Source organism: Callithrix jacchus, chromosome 4 (assembly GCF_049354715.1).
Source record: "Callithrix jacchus isolate 240 chromosome 4, calJac240_pri, whole genome shotgun sequence".
NCBI classification, from domain to species: Eukaryota; Metazoa; Chordata; class Mammalia; order Primates; family Cebidae; genus Callithrix; species Callithrix jacchus.
In genome coordinates this window covers 92,805,116-92,826,650 of record NC_133505.1, presented here as the reverse complement: position 1 = coordinate 92,826,650, position 21,535 = coordinate 92,805,116, and the positions used below count along the sequence as shown (strand labels likewise).

The window sequence follows — 21,535 nt, the reverse complement described above, 5'->3', positions numbered from 1 at the left end:
ACAAATCAAAAAATAGATGCCTATTAGGGATTTCCAAGACATATGTACAAGACAGTATGCAAGGGGCTATGCAAGAAAAGAAAAAGAGTGAGACAAGGCGTGATCCTTGCTTTCAAGGCCCTTATATTGTTTCTGGGAGATGAGTCAATATACATCAAAAGGTAAATAAGGAGCGAAACAGATAAATACTAAGAGACAATGGATTTATCAAATAGCTACTATCAATAATGAAATTAGTAGGTATTTAATGGAAAGCTTTGGCTTATGATTATGTGGGATAAAATCATAGAGGACTGATTGCTGCAGAATTCTAAAAGCTAAACAGCCTTTAGGTCTCCATAGGGAGGATTATGAGGCAGTTTAGTAAGCCTGGGGAAAGCACATGAAAATGTGCAGAGGCTTTTGATGGTGAAGGACTATCCCAGTCTGGTTTGATGAATGAGATAAGGTCCATTCCTAATGTGCTTCTGGTAAAACATCTGGTATTTTTGCATGTTAAATATGAGGTAGAAACTTGTATAAAGTGAGGTTATAGATACAGGAATGGGCCAGATAATGGAGGTGGTTGTGAGCCATGTTACGGCCTTTAGTTTTCCTATGCCTCTGTTTCTTTTTATCACTGAATAATACTCCACTGTCTGGATGTACCATAGTAACTGTTCACCTACTGAAGGACATCTTGGTTGCTTTCAAGTTTTGGCAATTATGAATAAAGCTGCTGTAAACATCCCTGTGTAGGCTTTTGTGTGAACATAAATTTTCAGTTCATTTGGGTAAATATCAAGGAAACTGATTGCTGGATCTTATGGTATAAGCATGCTTAATTTTGTATTGAGGAACAAATTTTAATTATAACTGAAACCAGATAGAGGTTTGAATTGCAAAGCTGGATTTTTCAGAGGCTGAAAGGTTCTCATTTACTCATTAGACTGAGTTTTTCTGTTTTGTTTTCTTATAATTTTGGCTGGTATGTGGCACTGACTCAACACATAACCCTCCTATTCAGTATACATCAACCTTCGGTAGTCTCTGTTTGAAATTAAGAAGGGAGCTGATTGGCTCAACCTAGCCTGTAGGATTGATTGGTTTCCTCCAGCTTTGGTGTCCAATCAGCTAGGGCCACAGGACAGGACCAAAGTCTTAGACTTACCCCTCAAGAAAAGCTGGATGGATTGTGTGTGTGTGTATGTGTGTGTTTTGATGGGGCTTGGGGGAGGATAATTTCAGTTCAGGAGGTTTAGTTGGGAGGCTATGTTAGCTGCATCTAGCTCAATTAGATCATATCGTTCCCAATTACTGGTTTCTCTTGTCTAATTATTAATAGTAGTACCCCTTTCTAATTTCACAATTTTGACTGGGATGATCTGTGGGTATCAGGTATATGGTAGGAAGAAATTCTAAACAATTCTAGAACCTTCTTTGTATGCTTGGGGGGAAGTAAATTGCATAGAGTTTTTAGAAAAAAGAAGAAAGAAAAACAAACTAGGCCCAAACTTATATTCAGGAGGTTTATTATGTTTTGTTTCAGATGAAATAAATATAGTTCTTAAAAAAAGAACATAAAATAGTTCAGATTTTTTTTGAAGCTGACCATTTCCTTTTATTAATTTACTTTAGTTAAATGCAAATGAGCATAAAATTAAATTTCTTGTTGGCCCAGTTTACCTGTTAATTAAAGTGCTCATATTTTTCTATGTTCCTCCAATATTTGTGCAAACCAGATATTTAATGACAGTAGTTCTATAATATAAATTCGGTAGGTCTTCCTGAAAGGTAATTAACATGGAAATAATTGGCTTGTATACCCATTTAACCAGAGGGCTTTCTTTTCTTAACTTTCTTTGGTGTGCTTTTCCTTTAATACCCTTTAATAGATCCCAAGCAGCTCTAGCATTAAAATATATATTTAGCTTTTTTTTTTTTTGAGACAGAGTATTGCTCTGTTGCCAGGTGCCAGGGTGGAGTGCAATGGCACAATCTTGGCTCACTGCAATCTCCGCCTCCCTGGTTCAAGCAATTCTCCTGCCTCCTGCCTCAGCCTCCCAAGTAGCTGGGTCTACAGGTGCACGCCACCACGCCCAGCTAAGTTTTGCATTTTTTAGTAGAGATGGAGTTTCACCATGTTGGCCAGGATGGTCTGGATCTTTTGACCTTGTGATCTGCCCACTTCCGCCTCCCAAAGTGCTGGGATTACAGGCGTGAGCCACCACACCCGGCCCCTAGCTTTTTATGATTACTTTAAGTTTATTTAGCTTTAAGTTTAGTAATCCTAGAAAATAGAGAGAAAAAAGGCGTTTATGCTATAAACCATAGTGATTCTGGTCATAGAATCAAGACATGACTGAAGAAATTCACTAGGAATGGTGACAACTCTGCTGTTTTCAAAAGATAAATATTAATCTTATTTGCATATATTTTTTATTGCACTCTTTAAGTCATGGGGAATCATGTAGTGATTGAGATGAAGATGATTAGAACTAAGCTATTAGAAGTTTGGGAGATGGTTGTTTGATTTTTTTACTCTGTTCACTGACATTATTTCAAAATCCTTTTAGAAAAAAATCTATAAAGACAGTTCTGAAGATATGAGTATTGTAAACAATAATTTTGACAATCTGCTCGATACCAGCCAAGTGATGAAAGGGATGAGAGTGCTCCAAAGTGGAAGAATAAAAAAGTTATGGAAAAAGTGTTAGCTTCCAAGTGTGATGAACACTTCAGATAGAATCATCAGTTTATCAAATACCATGATAACACCCAATTCAATGTACTGGGGCTTTTTCCACAAGTCTGGCCTACAGCCCATCACAGCTTTGCTTTTTTTTACATCAACACAAAGAAGTCTATTACACTAAAAACTTATATAATAGAAATGAATGGGTGTTGCAAATTTCTGCTGCTCAGTCAGCAGACTACTATTAAATGGAGACATTATTCTTTTGAAAAGGAGTCAGATATAGTAACTCCTAGAGTACAATAAGAGATATTCTTATGCATTTTGACATATTTGATAGATCCCACCTCATTGCTGCTTCATCTTCCAGGGCTGCAAAGGTTCATATCCAAGACAGAGCCCCATCCTCAGACCCAAGCCCTCAGTGGTTGATTGCATTTGTATCTTACAGGGTAGGCTCAAATTGTATCTCCTTTAGGATGATTTCCCTGATCACCCCACCACCACACATTTTAGGACACCCCACACATTTATTACTTTTAGGTCTTCAACTTGCCACAGTAAATAGTAACTAATCAAGAATTATCCTGTAGTTGTTTCATGTGGGTATATATACTGATTACCTTGTCAAGGACCATGTGTTCTAGTAAGCTGTATTCTTTAAATATTATTCACTGAATGCTGAGAAAAGAAAGCTAGAAATCACATGACCTTTGATTATTTTTTTATTTTACTGCTTAAGTACTTTTAAAATTATTCAGAGATGGACTTAACATGAAGCAAATTAAGGTAGTCTTTAGGGCCCTCCTTTGCAGGGCCCTTTTCAAGGAGTGGGAATAGCCTCAGGATGTGTTCACATGGTCACAGAATTTCATAAAAGTTCCAGTAGTAGTCATTTCAGCCTTAATTAGTTAACACTGTTAACTCCTTCAATTTATATATACTTAGCCTCTGTCACACTTCCTCTTGGCTTAGGTGATATGAAGTGGCTGCTGGCATTTAGGGATCCAGGAATGGAGAATTTGATTTCATTTGGGATCAGTGAGATATATTTACATAGCTTGCAGTTATTTCTGACTACAGATTAGCTATCGCTAGCTGTCCTGAGGTAGCAACATGCCCATTACTCTTTGTGCTGAGTTACAATGGAGCAGGGTTAGAAGTTGTATGATGATGTCCTAAAGTATCCAGCTTTGAATTTATGTTGAGAGTGGAAGAGAAATGAAGTTTGAAATATACAGAACCGGCAGCTAGTCTGCTGGAAATTCTTTCAAGTATTAGCACATCTATATGAAAAACACAGACCACCAGCACCACTACAGACAAAAACCTTAATGAAAATATTTCCAGATTTGATAGCATTTCTAATAAATTTTTATTACTTTACTGATGGTAAGCTACAAAACAGATGAAATCTTTTTCAAACTATCAATTATCAAAGAATATGAAGCCGCAAACTGTATTAACCCTCTGAAATAAGGGGGACATGAATTTAATTAATCAGGTACCCACCTTCTTGAGAAAACAAAAATCAACCATTTAATGATGCAGCCTTCAAATGTATTAAATGCATGAGATTTATGTCACATTTAAACACACAGAACTACAAGGGGCAACCCTCCTTTTATTCTAAAATCTGACTCTTAAATATTTGTGGGTTGTTTTAACTTTTAAAATTCTATTTTTTGCATTTGTCAACCTCTAAATTGGAAAGAAATTGAATGAAATTCTAAAAGTAAGAATTGAAACTCTATGAGATAGTCATATATACAATATGAATATTTAAATTTATTTTTCAGATTTTTGTCATCAGAATCACTATGATCTGAGGGAGTTTAACTGACACAAATTAACCGTATGTTCAACATTTGACAGAATTCATTTTTTGAAATTTATGTTTATTTATTTATTTTTGCTTGGAAGATTTGGACCCAAGTAAACTTGGATAGGTGATCCTGACAGAATTCATTTATGAAGCTAGTTAGAAATTTTTCCCCCAGTTTTTAAATCCTTAATATAAGGCTTTTAGAGTTTTCTATGTGTTTTATGTCAATTTTTATAATTTATATTTTCCTATAATACTTTGTCACTAAAATAAAAATACACAGTATTTAGGATTTTAAATATTGTCTTATTCATAGTCATAAATGTATATAAATGGCAGTATTCATTTTCTCAGACTTTAATTTGCCTACTTGTGTTTTCCCCTTTTTGTTTTTTGCTTTTTTTGTCTTCTTCCAACTTTTATGTTAGATTCAGGGAGTACATATGTAGGTTTGTTACCTGTGTGTATTGCATGCTGCTAAAGTTTGGGATATGAATATCCTGTTACCCAGTTACTGAGCATAGTACCCAGTAGTTAGTTTTTCAATACTGGTTCCCTCCCACCCTCCCCCATCTGGTAGTCCTAAGGGCTTATTGTTGTTATCTTTATGTCCCTGACTAGGCAGTGTTTTGAGTCAAAACATGTAGTATTTTGTTTTCTGTTTCTGCATTAATTTGCTTAGGATAATGACTTCTAGCTGTATCCATGTTGCTGCAAAGGACATGATTTCATCCTTTTTTATGCCTGTATAGTATTCCATGCTTTGTATGTACCGCATTTTCTTTATCCAGTCCACCATTGATGAGCACTTAGGTTGATTCCATGTATTTTGTTGTTGTGAATAGTGCTGTGATGAACATGTGCATGCACACTTCTCTTTGCTACAATAATTTGTTTCCTTTTAAATATATACCCAGTAATGGAACTGCCATGTCCAGTGGTAGTTCTGCTTTAAGTTCTTTGAGAAATCTCCAGGTTGTTTTCCACTGTGGCTGAACTAATTTACACTCCAACCAAGAGTGTATAAGTGTTCCTCTTTATCCACAGCCTTGCCAACATCTGTTGTTTTTTTAACTTTTTAATAATTGCCATTCTGACTGGTAAGAGATGGTACTGCATTGTGGTTTTTATTTCCATTTCTCTGATGATAAGTGATGTGAAGCATCTTTTTACATGTGTTTATTGCCATTTGTATATCTTCCTTTGAGAAATATCTGGTTTTTTTTGCCTAATTTTTAATGGGGTTATTTGATTTTTGCTTGTTGAATTGTTTAAATTACTTATAGGTTCTGGCTACTAGACTTTTGTCAGAAGTGTAGTTTATGAATATTTTTTATGTAGGTTGTCTGTTTCCTCTGTTGATAGCTTCTTTTGTTGTGCAGAAACTCTTTAGCTTAATTGGATCCTACTTGTCAATTTTTGTTTTTGTTGCAATTGCTTTTGAGGACTTAATCATAAATTCTTTCTCAGGTCTGATGTCCAGAATGGTGTTTCCTGGGTTTCCCTTTAAGACTCTTATAGTTCGAGGTTTTACATTTAAATCTTTAATCCAACTTGAGTTAACTTTTGTATATGGTGAAAGGTAGGGATCCATTTTTATTCTTTTGCATCTGTTTAGTCAGCTATCCAAGGATCTCTATTATGGAATAGAGTCCTTTCATTGCTGATTATTGTTGACTTTGTCAAAGATCAAATGGCTGTAGGTATGGCTTTTTCTTTCTGGGTTCTGTATTCTGTTCCATTGGTCTGTTGGGTCTGTTTTTGTACTACTACTGTGCTGTTTTGTTACTGTAGCCTTATTGTATAGTTTGAAATCATGTTAATGTGATGCCTCCAGCTGTATTTCTTTTGCTTAGGATTGCTTTGGTATTCAGGCTTTTTATGTTTTGTATAAATATTAAAATATTTTCTTCTAGTTCTGTGAAAAATGATATTTGTAATTTGATAGGCACAACATTGAATCTGTAGATTTCTTTGGGCTGTGGTAAATAACGATTTAAAAATATTGATTCTTCCAATTAATGAGCATGGAATATTTTTCCACTTGTTTGTATCACCTATGATTTCTTTTAGTAGTGTTTTATAATTCTCCTTTTAGAGATTTTTCATCTCCTTGGTTAGATGTATTTCTAGTTATTTTATTCTTATTGTGGCTATTGTGAATGGGATTGTGTTCTTGATTTGGTTTTCATATTGAATACTGTTGGTGTATAGAAATGCCACTGATTTTTGTATGTTGATTTTGTATATTGAAACTTTACTGAAATTATCAGTTCCAGAAATTTTTTGAAACTAGTAGACTTTAGAGTTTTTTGATATAGGATTATATCATCCATGAAGAGAGATAGTTTGACTTCTTTTCCTATTTGGATGCTTTTTATTTCTTTCTCTTGCTTGATTGCTCTGGCTTAGCACTTCCAGTACTATGTTGAGTAGGAGTGCCGAGAGTGGGCATCCTTGTCTTTTTCCAGTTCTTAAGGGGAATGCTTCCAGTTTTTGCCCACTCAGTATAATATTGGTATTTTGTATGTGGGTTTGTCAGAGATGGCTCTTTTATACTGAGATATGTTCCATTGATGACTAATTTCTAGGGTGTTTTTGTCATGAAGGAAAGTTGGAGTTTATTGAAAGCTTTTTCTGCATCCATTGAGATGATAATATGGTTTTTGTTTTTTATTCTGTTTATGTGGTCAATTGCACTTATTCTTTTGTGTTTGTTGAACCAACCTTGTATCCTAGGAATAATGCTTACTTTATCATGGTGAACTAACTATTTGATATCCTGTTGGATTTGGTTTGCTAGTATTTTGTTGAGAACTTTACTGGAGTGTGGTAGCACAATCTTGGCTCACTGCAATCTCCATCTCCCAGGTTCAAGTGATTCTCCTGCCTCAGCCTCCCGAGTAGCTGGGATTACAGGTGTATGTCACCACACCGAACTATTTTTTGTGTTTTTAGTAGAGACAGGGTTTCACCGTGTTAGCCAGGATGCTCTTGATCTCCTGACCTTGTGATCCACCCACCTTGGCCTCCTAAAGTGCTGGATTACAGGTGTGAGCTACCGTGCTCAACCCTGTTTCAGAGTTTTAATTTCTTCTTGATTCAATCTTGGGACTTTTTTTCTTTCCAGGAATTTATGCATTTTCTCTAGATTTTCTAGTGTGTGTAAATAGAGGTGTTTATAATAGTCTCTGAGGCTCTTTTGTATTTGTCAGATTGGTTGTAATGTCACCTTTCTTGTTTCTGATTGTGCTTATTTGAATCTTCTCTCTGCTTTTCCTTTGTTAATCTAGTTAGCAGTCTATTAATCTTGTATATTTTTTCAATGAACCAATTTTTGGTTTCATTGATTTTTAATATGGATTTTTGAATCTCAGTTTTATTCATTTCTGCTTTGAGTTTATTTCTTTTCTTCTGCCAGCTTTGGGGTTAGTTTGTACTTTTCCCCCCCATTCTAGGTGTGATGTTTGATTGTTAATTTGAGATCTTCCTAACTTTTTGAGGTGGGTGTTTAGCACTATAAACTTGTCTCTTAATACTGCTTTTGCTGGATCCAGGAGATTTTGGTATGCTGTGTCTGTATTTTCACTTATTTCAAAGAATTTTAAAATTTCTTCCTTAATTTCATTGTTTACCTAACAGCATTAAGAAGTAAGTTGTTTAATTTTCATGTAATCATGTGGCATTGAGAGATCTTATTGGTATTGATTTCTATTTTTATTCCCCTGTGATCCAAGGGTATGGCTTTTATAATTTTAATTTTTTGACTTTAATGAGACTTGGTTTATGCCTGAGCATGTGGTTAACCTTGGAGTATGTTCTGTGTGAAAATGAGAAAAATGTGTATTCTGTGTTTGATGAGTGAAGTATTCAATAGATATCTATTAGGTGCAATTAGTTGAGTGTTGAGTTTAAGCCCAAAATTTCTTTGCTAGTTTTCTGTCCCAGTGATCTGTCTCATGCTGCCAATGGTGTGTTAAAGCCCCCCATTATTATTATGTGGCTGCCAATGTATTTTCTAATGTGTAGAAGTACTTGTTTTATGAATCTAGGTGCCCGATGTTGGGTGCATATATGTTTAGTATAGTTAAATCCTCTTGCTGAATTGAACCCCTAATCATTGTTTAATGTCCCACTTTGCCCCTTTTTACTGTTGATGGTTTATGGTCTGTTTTAGCTGGTATAGTAATATCAACTCCTGCTCTTTTTTGTTTTCCATTTGTATGATATATTTTTCTCCAATCCTTTAGTTTGAGCCTGTAAGGGTAATTACATCTGAGATGGGTCTCTTGAAGATGGCAGACAGATGGGCCTTGATTTTTTAATCCAACTTGCCACTGTGTGCCCTTTCAGTGGGATGTTTAGACCATTTATATTCAAAGTTAATATTGATATATGAGGTTATGATCCTATCATGAACTTGTTAGCTGGTTTCTTTGTAGTTTCTATTGTCTGGTTGCAGTATAGAGTTTGTGGACTCTGTGTGTGTTTCAATGGAAGCAGGTTTTGTTCTTTAACTTCTATGTTTAGAACTCCCTTAAGGGATGGGTACTGTGGCTCATGCCTGTAATCCCAGCACTTTGGGAGGCTGGGGTGGGTAAATCACCTGAGGTCAAGAGTTTGAGACCAGTCTGGCCAACATTGAGAAACCCTGTCTCTACTAAAATACAAAAATTAGCTGTATGTGGTGGCACACACCTATAATCCCAGAAACTTGGGAAGCTGAGCCAGGAAGACCATTTGAACCTGGGAGGCAGAGCTTGCAGTAAGCTGAAATCAGGCCACTGCACTCCAGCCTGGGTAACAGAGCAAGACTCTGTCTCAAACAAAACAAAACACACTCCCTTAAGGATTGCTTGTAGGTTGGTCTAACAAATTCCCTTAGTGCTTGCTCATCTGGAAAGGCTTTCATTTCTCCTTCACTTATGAAGCTTAGTTTGGCAGGGTATGAAATGCTTGGCTGAAATTTCTTTTCTTTAAGGATACCAAGACTAGGCCCCCAATCTTCCTGGCATGTAAAGTTTCTGCTGGGAAATCTGCTGTTAGCCTGATGGGTTCTCTTTGTATGTGATCTGATCTTTTTTTCTAGATGCTTTAAGATTTTTTCTTTAGCATTCACCTTGGATAGTCCAGTTTGGTGACTGTATACCTTTGTGATGTTTGTTTTGTATAGTATCTTCCAGGTATTCTCTGGATTTCATATATCTTGATGTCAATTTATCTCACAAGATTAGAAAAGTTTCTTGAATTATTACCTCAAATATGTTTTACAGGTGGTTTACTTTTTATTTTCCCTCAGAAATGACAACAGTTAATAGGTTTGGTCACTTTACATAATCTCATATTGCTCAAAGACTATTTAAAAATTTCTCAATCCAAGATGGCCGTCTAGCAGCAGTTCAGGGTTGCAGCTTTCAGTGAAGGTGCAGGGAGTGAGTGGACGCTACACTTCCAGATGAACTTTTGTTACTTACAGACCAGGAGATTCCCAGCGGAGGAACCCCACAGGTTGCCAGCGCAACTCTTTTGGCTGGTGCGGCTGTTTTGCTGGCGTCCTGGCATGGCGGTTCTCAGTGTGGAGTATGCAGGACTAGGTGCCCTTTTAGTTGGCATTTGGAGCTCCGAGAAGGCAGAGTCACCCATTCAGCTGATTGGAAGGGGGACTGAAGCTGGGAGCCAGACCAAGAGATTCCTGGGCAGAAAAGCACCACAAATCTCAGCGCTGCTGTTTCAGCTGGTGTGGTCGCTGCATGGGAAATTGCATAGATCCTGGCACCTTTTCAGCAGGCAACTGGGCACCTGGGAGATAATCGACCATTCAATTAGGAAAAGAAAGAAAGGGGGCTCTGAGGCGGGGAGCCAGATGATCGGGCTCGGCTGGTCTCACCCCCACAAAGAAACAGCAATAGGAAACGCTGACAGTTGAGAGTTTCACAGCAAGCACAGCTGAACCCGGGAAGGTCCAGCTCTGTGGGGGAGGGGCGTCCACTGAAGGAAAACAAAGAAACAGAAATAACATCACCACCAACAAACTGGATGTCCACTCAGAGATCCAATCTGAAAGTCAGCAATTACAAAGATGACAGGTGGATAAATCCACAAAGATGGGAAGAAACCAGCACAAAAAGGCTGAAAACATCCAAAATCAGAATGCCTCTCCTCCTTCAGAGGATTGTAGCTCCTCATCAACAAGGGAACAAGGCCTGATGGAGAATGAGTGTGATAAATTGTCAGAATCAGGTTTCAGAAGGTGGATAATAAGAAATTTCTGTGAGCTGAAAGAACATGTTCTAACTCAATGCAAAGAAACTAAGAACCTTGAAAAAAGATTTGACGAAATGCTAATGAGAATGGACAACTTAGAGAGGAGTGTAAGTGAATTGATGGAGCTGAAAAACACAACACGAGAACTTCGCGAAGCATGCACAAGTCTCAACAGCCGAATTGACCAAGCAGCAGTGAGGATATCAGAGGTCAAAGATCAATTCAATGAAATAAAATGAGAAGACAAGATTAGAGAAAAAAGGATAAAAAGGAATGAGCAAAGTTTCCGAGAAATATGGGACTATGTGAAAAGACCTAATCTACGTTTGATAGGTGTGCCTGAATGTGACGAAGAGAATGAATCCAAGCTGGAAAATACTCTTCAGGATATTATTCAGGAAAACTTTCCCAACCTAGCAAGGCAGGACATATTCAACTCCAGGAAATACAGAGAACACCACAAAGATAATCTGCAAGAAGAGCAACCCCAAGGCACATAATTGTCAGATTCACCAGGGTTGAAATGAAGGAGAAAATGCTAAGGGCAGACAGAGAGAAAGGTCAGGTTACCCACAAAGGGAAGCCCATCAGACTCACAGCAGATCTCTCAGCACACACCCTACAAGCCAGAAGAGAGTGGGGGCCAATATTCAACATCCTTAAAGAAAAGAACTTTCAACCCAGAATTTCATATCCAGCCAAACTAAGCTCATGTGCGAAGGAAAAATAAAATCTTTTGTGAACAAGCAAGTACTTAGAGATTTCCTCACCACCAGGATTGCTTTACAAGAGCTTCTGAAAGAAGCACTACACATAGAAAGGAACAACCGGTATCAACCTTTCCAAAAATACACCAAAAAGTAAAGAGTATCAACATAATGAAGAATTTACATTAACTAATGGACAAAACAGCCAGCTAGCATCAAATGGCAGTATTAAACTCACATATATTATTATTAATCCTAAATTTAAATAGACTAAATCCCCCAATCAAAAGACACAGACAGGCAAGTTGGATAAAAAGCCAAAACCCATTGGTATGTTGCATCCAGACCCATCTTACTTGCAAGGATACACAAAGACTCAAAACAAAGGGATGGAGGAAGATTTACCAACCAAATGGAGAGCAAAAATAAATAAATAAAAAGCAGGAGTTGCAATTCTCACCTCTGATAAAATAGACTTTTAAGCAACAAAGATCAAAAGAGGCAAAGAAGGACATTACATAATGGTAAAAGGATCAATGCCACAAGAAGAGCTAATGGTCCTAAATATATACGCACCCAGTACAGGAGCACCCAGATACATAAGACAGGTTCTTAATGACTTATAAAGAGACTTGGACTCCCACACAATAATAGTGGGAGGCTTTAACATCACATTGTCAATATAAGACAGATCAACGAGACAGAAAATTAACAAGGATATCCAGGACTTGAACTCAGACCTGGAACAAGTAAACTTAATACACATTTATAGAACTCTCCACCCCAAATGCAGAAAACATACATTCTTATCAGTACCACATCACACCTACTCTGAAAGAACCACAAAGGGTGGGCTGGACTGGGCAAGGCCACCTATAGGTCCCCCAGTGGTAAGCACAAGCACCAGCACCAGCCAGCACCAAGGGAGAATCCAGTGGGTGGCCACCAAGTGCCCAAGGGTGTGACTAGGCATGGAGCTGGGAAACCTTGGCCCCAATTTCTCTGCATAAGGAGGGGAGGTGTGGCCTAAACTCTTAATCCAGGAGAGTGTGTGCTCCTGATGCCTGGTGGTATGCCTGGGCATGGAATGGAAAGGGCCTCATTTGGGCTAAGATTTCTACATAGTAGGGGTGGGGCAACTCAGGCTGCTGGACCTCTCAAGCAAGTGCTCTGAATGCCTGGAGACTTCCCTGGACATGTAGCAGAGAGGGCCTTCTGCATCAAGATCTCTGCACAGGAAAGGTGGGGCAGCTTAGGCTATTGAATCAGATGAATTGGTGCTTCCAGTGTCTGAAGATCTTCCTGGGTATGAAGCAAATAGAGTCTTCCTGCACCGGGATCTCTGCACAGGCAGGATGGGATGGGCCAGGTAGGGTGGACCAGGCTACTGATCCAGATGAGCAAGTGCTTCAGATGCCTGGATATCTGCCTGGTCATAGAGTGAAGAAAGCCCTGCTGTACCATTCTCTATGTCTGTGAAGGGTGGCACAGGTCAGGCTGCTGTTCCAGGCTAGGGAGTGCTCCAAATGCATGGATTTCAACCTGGGGTTGGAACAGAGAGGGCCTTGCTGCACCGAAATTTCAGGAGAGCAGGCTGGGACACCCAGTAATGACACATGCAGATCAGTTCCAGGTTGCCAAGCTGGCCTATCTGCAGGTGTTACCACCCGGGAGAAACTGCAGCTGTAGCAGCTCTATTCCCACCCCAGACTTACGATGGGGAAGAGCAAAGAGCACAATTCCAGCACCTACCGCTGAGGCACTTTTCACAGTTCTAGCTGTGGAGGCCCATACCCTACTCCAGAGCAGGTGCTCCCATCTCTGACAGGAGACTAAAATTCCTGCATGGCCATGCTGCTGGGTTGCCTAAGGATGGCTCACTTTATATGTGTCTGGATTAAAAAAGGCATCCTGCTCTCAATCCCAGCTCTGGGAAAATGTCTACAGCTTTTCCCAGTGTTTTTTTCCTCACAGCATTTCCAAGCATCTCCTCAAGTTAGCTCCAGGGCTTGGGAGAAACAAAGTACTCTCCCTTGGCTTAGGTTGCTTAGATTCCCAGTGGAAAGGTGAGTCACAGAAAGAGGCTCTCCGCCTTTCTCATGTACTGAGGCTTCACTAACTCACATTAGCTGAACGCTCTCATGGGGACTGTTTGTTAGTATTGTCTTCTCTGGGATTTGGGGAGGAGATTCTGGATCCTCTCTGGGGCAGAGATCCCATAGATCCTTCATAATTCTGATGGATTCCCATTTTCCTTCTTGAATTAAAAGCTTATAAAGTTGATTTTTGTGTATTATCTTGCTGTCTCCAAATGGCTGAGGCACATTGAAAGCCTCTAATCTGCTATCTTGGAAAAATCAATCAATTAATTATTACATGAAATAAATGATTTCTGGTTATGTTCTGAAAACATTTTACCACTTCTTTATTAGACTTAGTTTCTCATGATATTCCAAATACTCTTCCTGCTATGGATGGTTGGCCTATTTATCATCACCCAATATACTGTATATCTATCTCCCTGTAATGTGCTTGTCCAATTAGCCTCTTAACATAATATGCTTGTCTTTAAATCCTACAAACTTTGTCAAATTCTATTCCTTTTCAATACACAGGTTAAAGTCTACTCCTATTCCAAGAAGCCTTTTATGATCTTCCAGCAAACAGAGCAATTGCTGTTGCACCCACTTCTTAAAACTGTCCCGAGTCCTCTCTTGTGTTCTTGTCTCATGATGGCATTTAATTTTTTGTATCTTAGCCTTATTCCCCCTATTAAATCCAAATGTTCCTAGGGGCTCCTATTCAGTGATATTGCAATGATTTGAGGGCCATTAACTGTGATTCAATACATATTTTTGATTTAATGCCTCACAAATGGCCAGTTTTAAATCTGAGAGTAAGATTTTTAAGATAGTGAGATAAGCTTGCCAGTTTAAGGGAGTCCCTTTGCTGAGATTGGACTCCAGATATTTGTTTTATTTCATTTTGAGGGAGTTGGAAACAACTTAATATTTAAGAATGTCTAAGGATGTTGAAAAAAGAAATCTTAAAGCATTTTTTCCCATTTCTTTGAAGGTAGAGATTAATTCATACTTAAGGTCCTTTTACCTATTCATTTTGAACCCTCTTCCTCCTCTTATTCTCTTTCTTCTTCTTATAAAATATTATACAATAAATATTTTTGAGTATTCATATAAATATCCTTTCATGTGAATATTCTTCAGGATATCCTATCTTTAAAATATCCTCCCATATATTGCTTTTCCAGTTATGATCTCTTTTCTCTGCTTCACATTCCAGCATAATTTATGATAACAACAATATTTGATATTTCTACTTCCTCTTTTTTTCCTTTACCTACTCTAGTTGAGCCTCTGTCTCCTTCGTTCTATTATAACTGCTCTTGTTTAGGTCACAATTTTTTTTCCATGGTGCCAAAGTCAATGATTGTGTCTCCATCCTGGAAACACTTTTATAAAAATTTCCATAATTTCCAGAGGGTAAGTAGCATGGGAGAGCATGGCTTCTGAGGTTTTGGTATGAACAAGATTCAAATTCATGTCTTATCAACAAATCAGGGGAGAATAACTCCAGCACCCATTCTCAGAAGCCTCTCACTTATGTGTTCACTTATTGTCCATGTTCTCAATCACATTAAAAGGGGCAGGACTTTTGTAATTAAGCATATCCTTGAAGACAACAATGCAACCTTCAAGCAATGTAGTTATATATTGGTGAAGAATGGAAAAATATGTCCCAGTGCTGCTGCAAAGCCAGAGAAGAAAGATGGGATGTCCTTCTGTGATGAACATGCTTATGGGACTAATTAGACAAATGGGATCCAATTAAACTTAAGAGCTTCTGCACAGCAAAAGAAACTATCATTAGAGTGAACTGGCAACCAATAGAATGGGAAAAAATTTTTACAATCTACCCATCAGATTGGGTGGTAGGATATGAACAGACACTTTACAAAAGAAGACAGTTATGCAGCCAACAAACATGAGAAAAAGCTCATCATCACTGGCCATTAGAGAAATTCAAATCAAAACTACATTGAGATACCATCTCACACCAGTTAGAATGGCAATCATTAAAAAGTCTGGAGACAACAGATGCCGGAGAGGATGTGGAGAAATAGGAACACTTTTACACTGTTGGTGGGAGTGTAAATTAGTTCAACCATTGTGGAAGACAGTGTGGCAATTCCTCAAAGATCTAGAAATAGAAATACTATTTGACCTAGTAATCCCATTACTGGGTATATACCTAAAAGATTATAAATCATTCTATTATAAAGACACATGCACACATATGTTCATTGCAGCATTGCTTACAATAGCAAAGACCTGGAACCAACCCAAATGCCCATCAATGATAGACTGGATAAAGAAAATGTGGAATGTATACACCATGGAATACTATGCAGCCACAAAAAGGGATGAGTTCATATCCTTTGCAGGGACATGGATGAATCTGGAAACCATCATTCTCAGCAAATTGACACAAGAACAGAAAACCAAACAATGCATGTTTTCATTCATAAGTCAGTGTTGAACAATGAGAACACATGGACACAGGGAGGGGAACACTGGGACATGTTGGGGGTTGTGGGGGTTAGGGGAGGGATAGCAGGGGATGGGGAGATTGGAGAGGGATAATATTAGGAGAAATACCTAATGTAGATGATGTGGGGGTAGCAATGCAGTGAACCACCATGGCATGTGTGTACCTATGTAACAATCCTGCATGATCTGCACATGTACCCCAGAACTTGAAGTATAATAATTAAAAAAACAGGCAAATAAACACAGCAACAATAGTAACAACAAAATCAATCCAACAGTATGCTGCATTCAAGTAATTCACTGCAAATACAACAACATAGGGAGGTTGAAATTAAAAGAATGGAAAGAGATACACCATGAAAATGTTCATAAGAAAAGCAAGAGTGGTTATATTAATATCAGAAAAAGTAGACTTTGGAACAAAGAAAATTGATAGAAAGAGGAACATCACCTAATGATAAAAGGATTCATTCATCAAGAAGACATAACAATCCTAAGTGTGTATGTATTGAATAATAGTGTCTCAAAATACATGAAGCAAAACTAATAAAGCTGAATGGAGTCACATGTACACAAAAAACAAAAAATGTAGCTGAGATTTCAATAGACTATTCCCAGCAATTGATAAAACTAATAGATTGTCAGTACAGCTTTAGATCAGAATGACACAATCAAGAGCAGTGGTTCCCTTCTGGCACCAGGGACTGGTTTCGTGGAAGACAATTTTTCTAGGGACATGGGGGTAATGAGGAGGACAGTTTGGGGATGAAATGGTTTCACCTCAAATCATCAGGCATTAGTTAGATTCTCATAAGGAGCAGGCAACCTAGATTCCTCACATGCACAGTTCACAATAGAGGTTGTACTCTTAGGATAATCTAATAAAAAATTCATATGGAACCAAAAAAGAGCCTGAATAGCCAAGACAATCCTAAGCAAAGAGAACAAAGCTGAAGGCATCATGCTACCCAATTTCAAACTATGTTACAAGGCTACAGTAAGAAAAACAGCATGGTACTGGTACAAAAACAGATATATAAGACTGCACACCTACAACCTTCTGATTTTTGAAAAACCTGACAAAAACAAGCAATAGGGAAAGGATTCTCTATTTAATAAATGATGCTAGGAGAAAAGGTTAGCTATATGCAGAAAATTGAAACTGGATCCCTTCTTTACACCTTATACAAAATGAAGTCAATGTTCATTAAAGACAAAGGTAAAATCTAAAACTACAAAAACCCTGGAAGAAAATCTAGGCAATACCATTCAGGACATAGGCATGGGCAAATATTTAATGATGAAAACACCAAAAGCAATAGCAACAGAAGCAAAATTTGACAAATGGGATCTGATTAAACCAAAGAGCTTTTGCACAGTAAAAGAAACTATCATCAGAGTGAACAGACAACCTAGAGAATGGGAGAAAACTTTTGCAATCTATCCATTAGACCTTTGACAAGGTCTAATATCAAGAGTCTACAAAGAAATTAAATAAACTTACAAGAAAAACAACCCCATAAGAATTGGGCAAATGACATAAACAGACATTTCTCAAAATAAGACATTTGTGCAGCCAACCAACATATGAAAAAAACAATGTAACTGATTATTAGAGAAATGCAAATCAAAACCACAATGAGATACCATCTCACACCGGTCAGAATGGTAATGGTTAAAAAGTCAAGAAACAACAGATGCTGGCGAGGTTGTAGATAAAAAATAACGCCTTTACACTGTTCATGAGAGTATAAATTGGTTCAACCATTGTGGAAGACAGTGTGGCAATTCCTCAAAGACCTAGAGGCAGAAATACCATTTGACCCAGCAATCTTATTACTGGGTATATACCCAAAGCAATATAAATAATTCTTTTATAAAGATATGGGGACATGTGTGTTCATTGCAGCACTATTCACAATAACAAAGATATGGAATCAACCCAAATGCCTGCCAATGCTAGACTGGATTATAAAAATGTGGTACTACCATGGAGAACTATGTAGTCATAAAAGGGAATAAGATAATGTCCTTTGGAGGGACAGGGATAGAACTGGAAGCTGTTATCCTCAGCAAAAAACTAATGCAGGAAAAGAAAGCCAAACACTGAATGTTCTCACTTGTAAGTGGGAGCTGAATGATGAGAACACATGGACACATTGTGGGAAAGGAACAACACACAATGGGGCCTGTAACAGGCACAGAGCAGGTAGAGCACTAGGAATAATAATGGACGTGGGGCTTAATTTCTGGGTGTTTAGTTGATCTGTGCAGCAAACCACCATGGCACACATCTGTCTATGTAACAAGCCTGTACATCCTGGACATATACCCCAGAACTTAAAATGAAAATTGAAGAATAAATAAATACATTTCTCATTCTTCATACAAGTGTCCATCTCATTCTTCAAACAGTGATCATTCTCACTGAAGAGTGGCAACCCAGATTACCTTGTTTTTCTTCTGAATTAAGTGTTATAAGTAAAACATACTTTTCTTCTGAATTGAGTGTTATAAGTAAAACATACTCCAGGCAAGGAAAAGAAAGATAAATAATCCCTTCAAAGCTTCTGGGATTATTTGGAACTATGCCTAAAGGGAAAAAGACATCTTTGTAATAGGATTTCCCAAGTCATGGATAGAAATTCACATAGGTAACTAGGTAGGAGCTGTCTCTGTGAGTGTCATCTTTGAGATATCGATGTCTGGTTATCTCTATTGGAATGCCTGCAGTTTCACCTTTCTTCACCTTCTCTAAATTGGGTAATCTGAACTCCTCCTCCAGTGAACACTGACTTTTATCCTCTGAGAAAATAGCCCACAGGACTGGGCCTTCCTTAACCATGTATCTTGCCTTGTAACCTAAATTTCTGTGTGGCTACCTTATGTAAGATACAGTTAAAAAAATTGTTAATAGCCCACAAGACTGGACCTTCCTTAACCATGTTTCTTGCTTTTTTTTTTTTGAGACGGAGTTTCGCTCTTGTTACCCAGGCTGGAGTGCAATGGCGCGATCTCCACTCACCACAACCTCCGCCTCCTGGGTTCAGGCAATTCTCTTGCCTCAGCCTCCTGAGTAGCTGGGATTACAGGCACGTGCCACCATGCCTAGCTAATTTTTTGTATTTTTAGTAGAGACGGGGTTTCACCATGTTGACCAGGATGGTGTCATTCTCTTGACCTCGTGATCCACCCGCCTCGGCCTCCCAAAGTGCTGGGATTACAGGCATGAGCCACCGCGCCCGGCCCGTATCTTGCTTTTTAACCTAAATTTCTGTGGTGGCTACCTTATGTAAGATACAGTAAAACAAAAATTATATATAGTTTCTATTAAATGTTAACGAAAGTGTTATGAAAATATAAAAAGTTAACATAATTCTACCCTAAGGAGAATCTGTTATCAAACAGTTTGAACATAGAATGACAATGAAGCAGCTTAACAATAATCCTGGAATGTGCAAAGAGAAAAAGGATGAATGAGTCAAAATTTTTTGCCAAAACTATACATAATCCACTTATCTTCATTAGATACCTTAGACAGTTGCTATGGTCTGAATGTATCTCCCTCAAACTCATATATTGTAATCCTAACCCCCAACGTGGTAGTATTAAGATCTGGGGTGAATGGGTCATGAGGATGAGAAAGATTGGGTCAATCTCATCCTCATGACCCAATCATGATTGAGAGGTGATTGGGTCATGAGGGTGAAACTCTCATGAATGAGACTAGTCCCCTTATAAAAGAGGCCCCAGAGAGCTGCCTTGCCACTTCCACCATGTAAGGACACAAGGACATCTATGAACCAGAAAATGGGTCCTTACCAGACACGGAGTCTGCGGGACTACCTTGATCTCAGACGATTTCTATTGTTTATAAGCTACCAAGTTTGTGGTGTTTTATTATGGCAGCCTGAGTAGAGTAAGACATCAGTAATATAGCCAGAGCAACTCATGTGTCTGAAATACCATTCAATACTACAGACAGAAGTAGTTTAACACTTTTCCTTTTATAAGAATTTTTTTCTGTAAACTTAAGTTATATATACTGCATTGAAGAAGCTATAAAAAGACAGTCCAGTTTATGAATGGCGGAAATTTTTATTTCTCTAGCTTTAGGTGATGACCAGGGTCCTCAGGCAGAGTCAGTCATGGCCATCAAGAACTTACTGCTAAAATTCTAAGGACTGTGATGAACTCCAGTGATTCAGTCCTTCCAGCTAATGGAGAGTTTCAAAGTTAGTAACAACAGAGTATCTTAAATTTGTACAACAGGTTATTATTTTAAAGAAAATATTCTAAAGCTTCTGTTTATTGACATATTTTCGTCTTGCAAGTTCATAGCTTGAAGGTCCATGTTTTGTCATTAGTGATTAGATCTTGAGGCTATGAGTTGCTAATTCAGATGATGATATTTACATTTTTAGTCATTAAAGATATTTTATATTTACCTGATGAAGGTAATGTCTTCGTTTGATTTTGAACAAAACACTGACCACTTATGTTAAGAGAAATCTAAGCAAAATCTAAAATCTTAGCAAAATGTAGGCAACTCCCAGCTTTACTCAGAGCCATTTCTCCATCCATATCAGGTCTGTGGTGACCCTGAGCACCAACTGAGTAACACAGAGTCACATACTATGTGGGGGCCTAAGGAACAAATGGTAGAAGAGGCCTTAAGGGACGAGGAGAGAAATCCAAGGAAGACCTGACTATGGACTACGATGGAGGTAGGGTAATCATGTGGGCTGTGCCTTGTAGCAGCCTGGGACAGGGATGACAGCTCGGTGAGGGCTGAGAAAAGAGCATGTGGTGGGGGTGCAGGTCGCTCTTACCAGGATCAACTCCTTTGTGCTTTAGTTTAATATAGAAATTACGTAGAGCTCCTGGTTTAAAGGGTGCTAGAGATGCCTTAGTATCTGTAGTTGTTAATAATAATACAGCATTGAGAAAAGAAAGGATAACTCTTCTTGGTATGTATTAAAGGAGTTTTATATAGATGGTAAATGCATGCAAAAACAGTATGGTACTATACTATTTCTCCCTTATCTTTAGGGGATACATTTCAAAACCCCAGTGATTGCCTGAAACCTCAGATGATTGTATTGAACCATATATATATATATATATATACTATATAAATATATATACTATATTTTTTCTATATAGTAATGGGCTGGTAGCATCTACTATGTGGATATGCTGGACAATGTGATGATTTGTGTCCTGGCCAGGCCAGAGTGGGATGGTGTGAGATTTTAGCATGGTATTCACCAATGGTGTGCAATTTAAAGCTGATGAATAGTTTCTTTCTGAAATTTTCCATGTAATAGTTTTGGACTGTAGTTGACCACAGCTAACTGAAATCACAGAAAATAAAGCCATGAGTAAGGGGGACTGTATTCTAATATTTTTCAGGGAAGACTAAGGAACAGGTGAAAGTTTAACTAAAGCAGAGCTAAAAGAAGACCACTGAACCATCCTGGGGGCTAATGACTGG

At 38.1% G+C, this 21,535-nt stretch overlaps 1 protein-coding gene across 3 annotated transcripts in view; it reads left to right on the top strand.

Annotated features, from left to right (window-relative positions):
- LOC118152909 (uncharacterized) overlaps positions 1-21,136 on the top strand; it is a 160,493-nt gene extending 139,357 nt beyond the window's left edge. For all 3 annotated transcript variants that reach the window (XM_078370727.1, XM_078370725.1, XM_078370726.1), the window contains one exon: positions 20,628-21,136. In XM_078370727.1, coding sequence (XP_078226853.1) covers positions 20,628-20,747 — 120 coding nt within the window. In that variant the 3' untranslated portion in view covers positions 20,748-21,136. The remainder of the gene's footprint in view (positions 1-20,627) is intronic.
- The last annotated feature ends 399 nt before the right edge of the window (positions 21,137-21,535 follow it).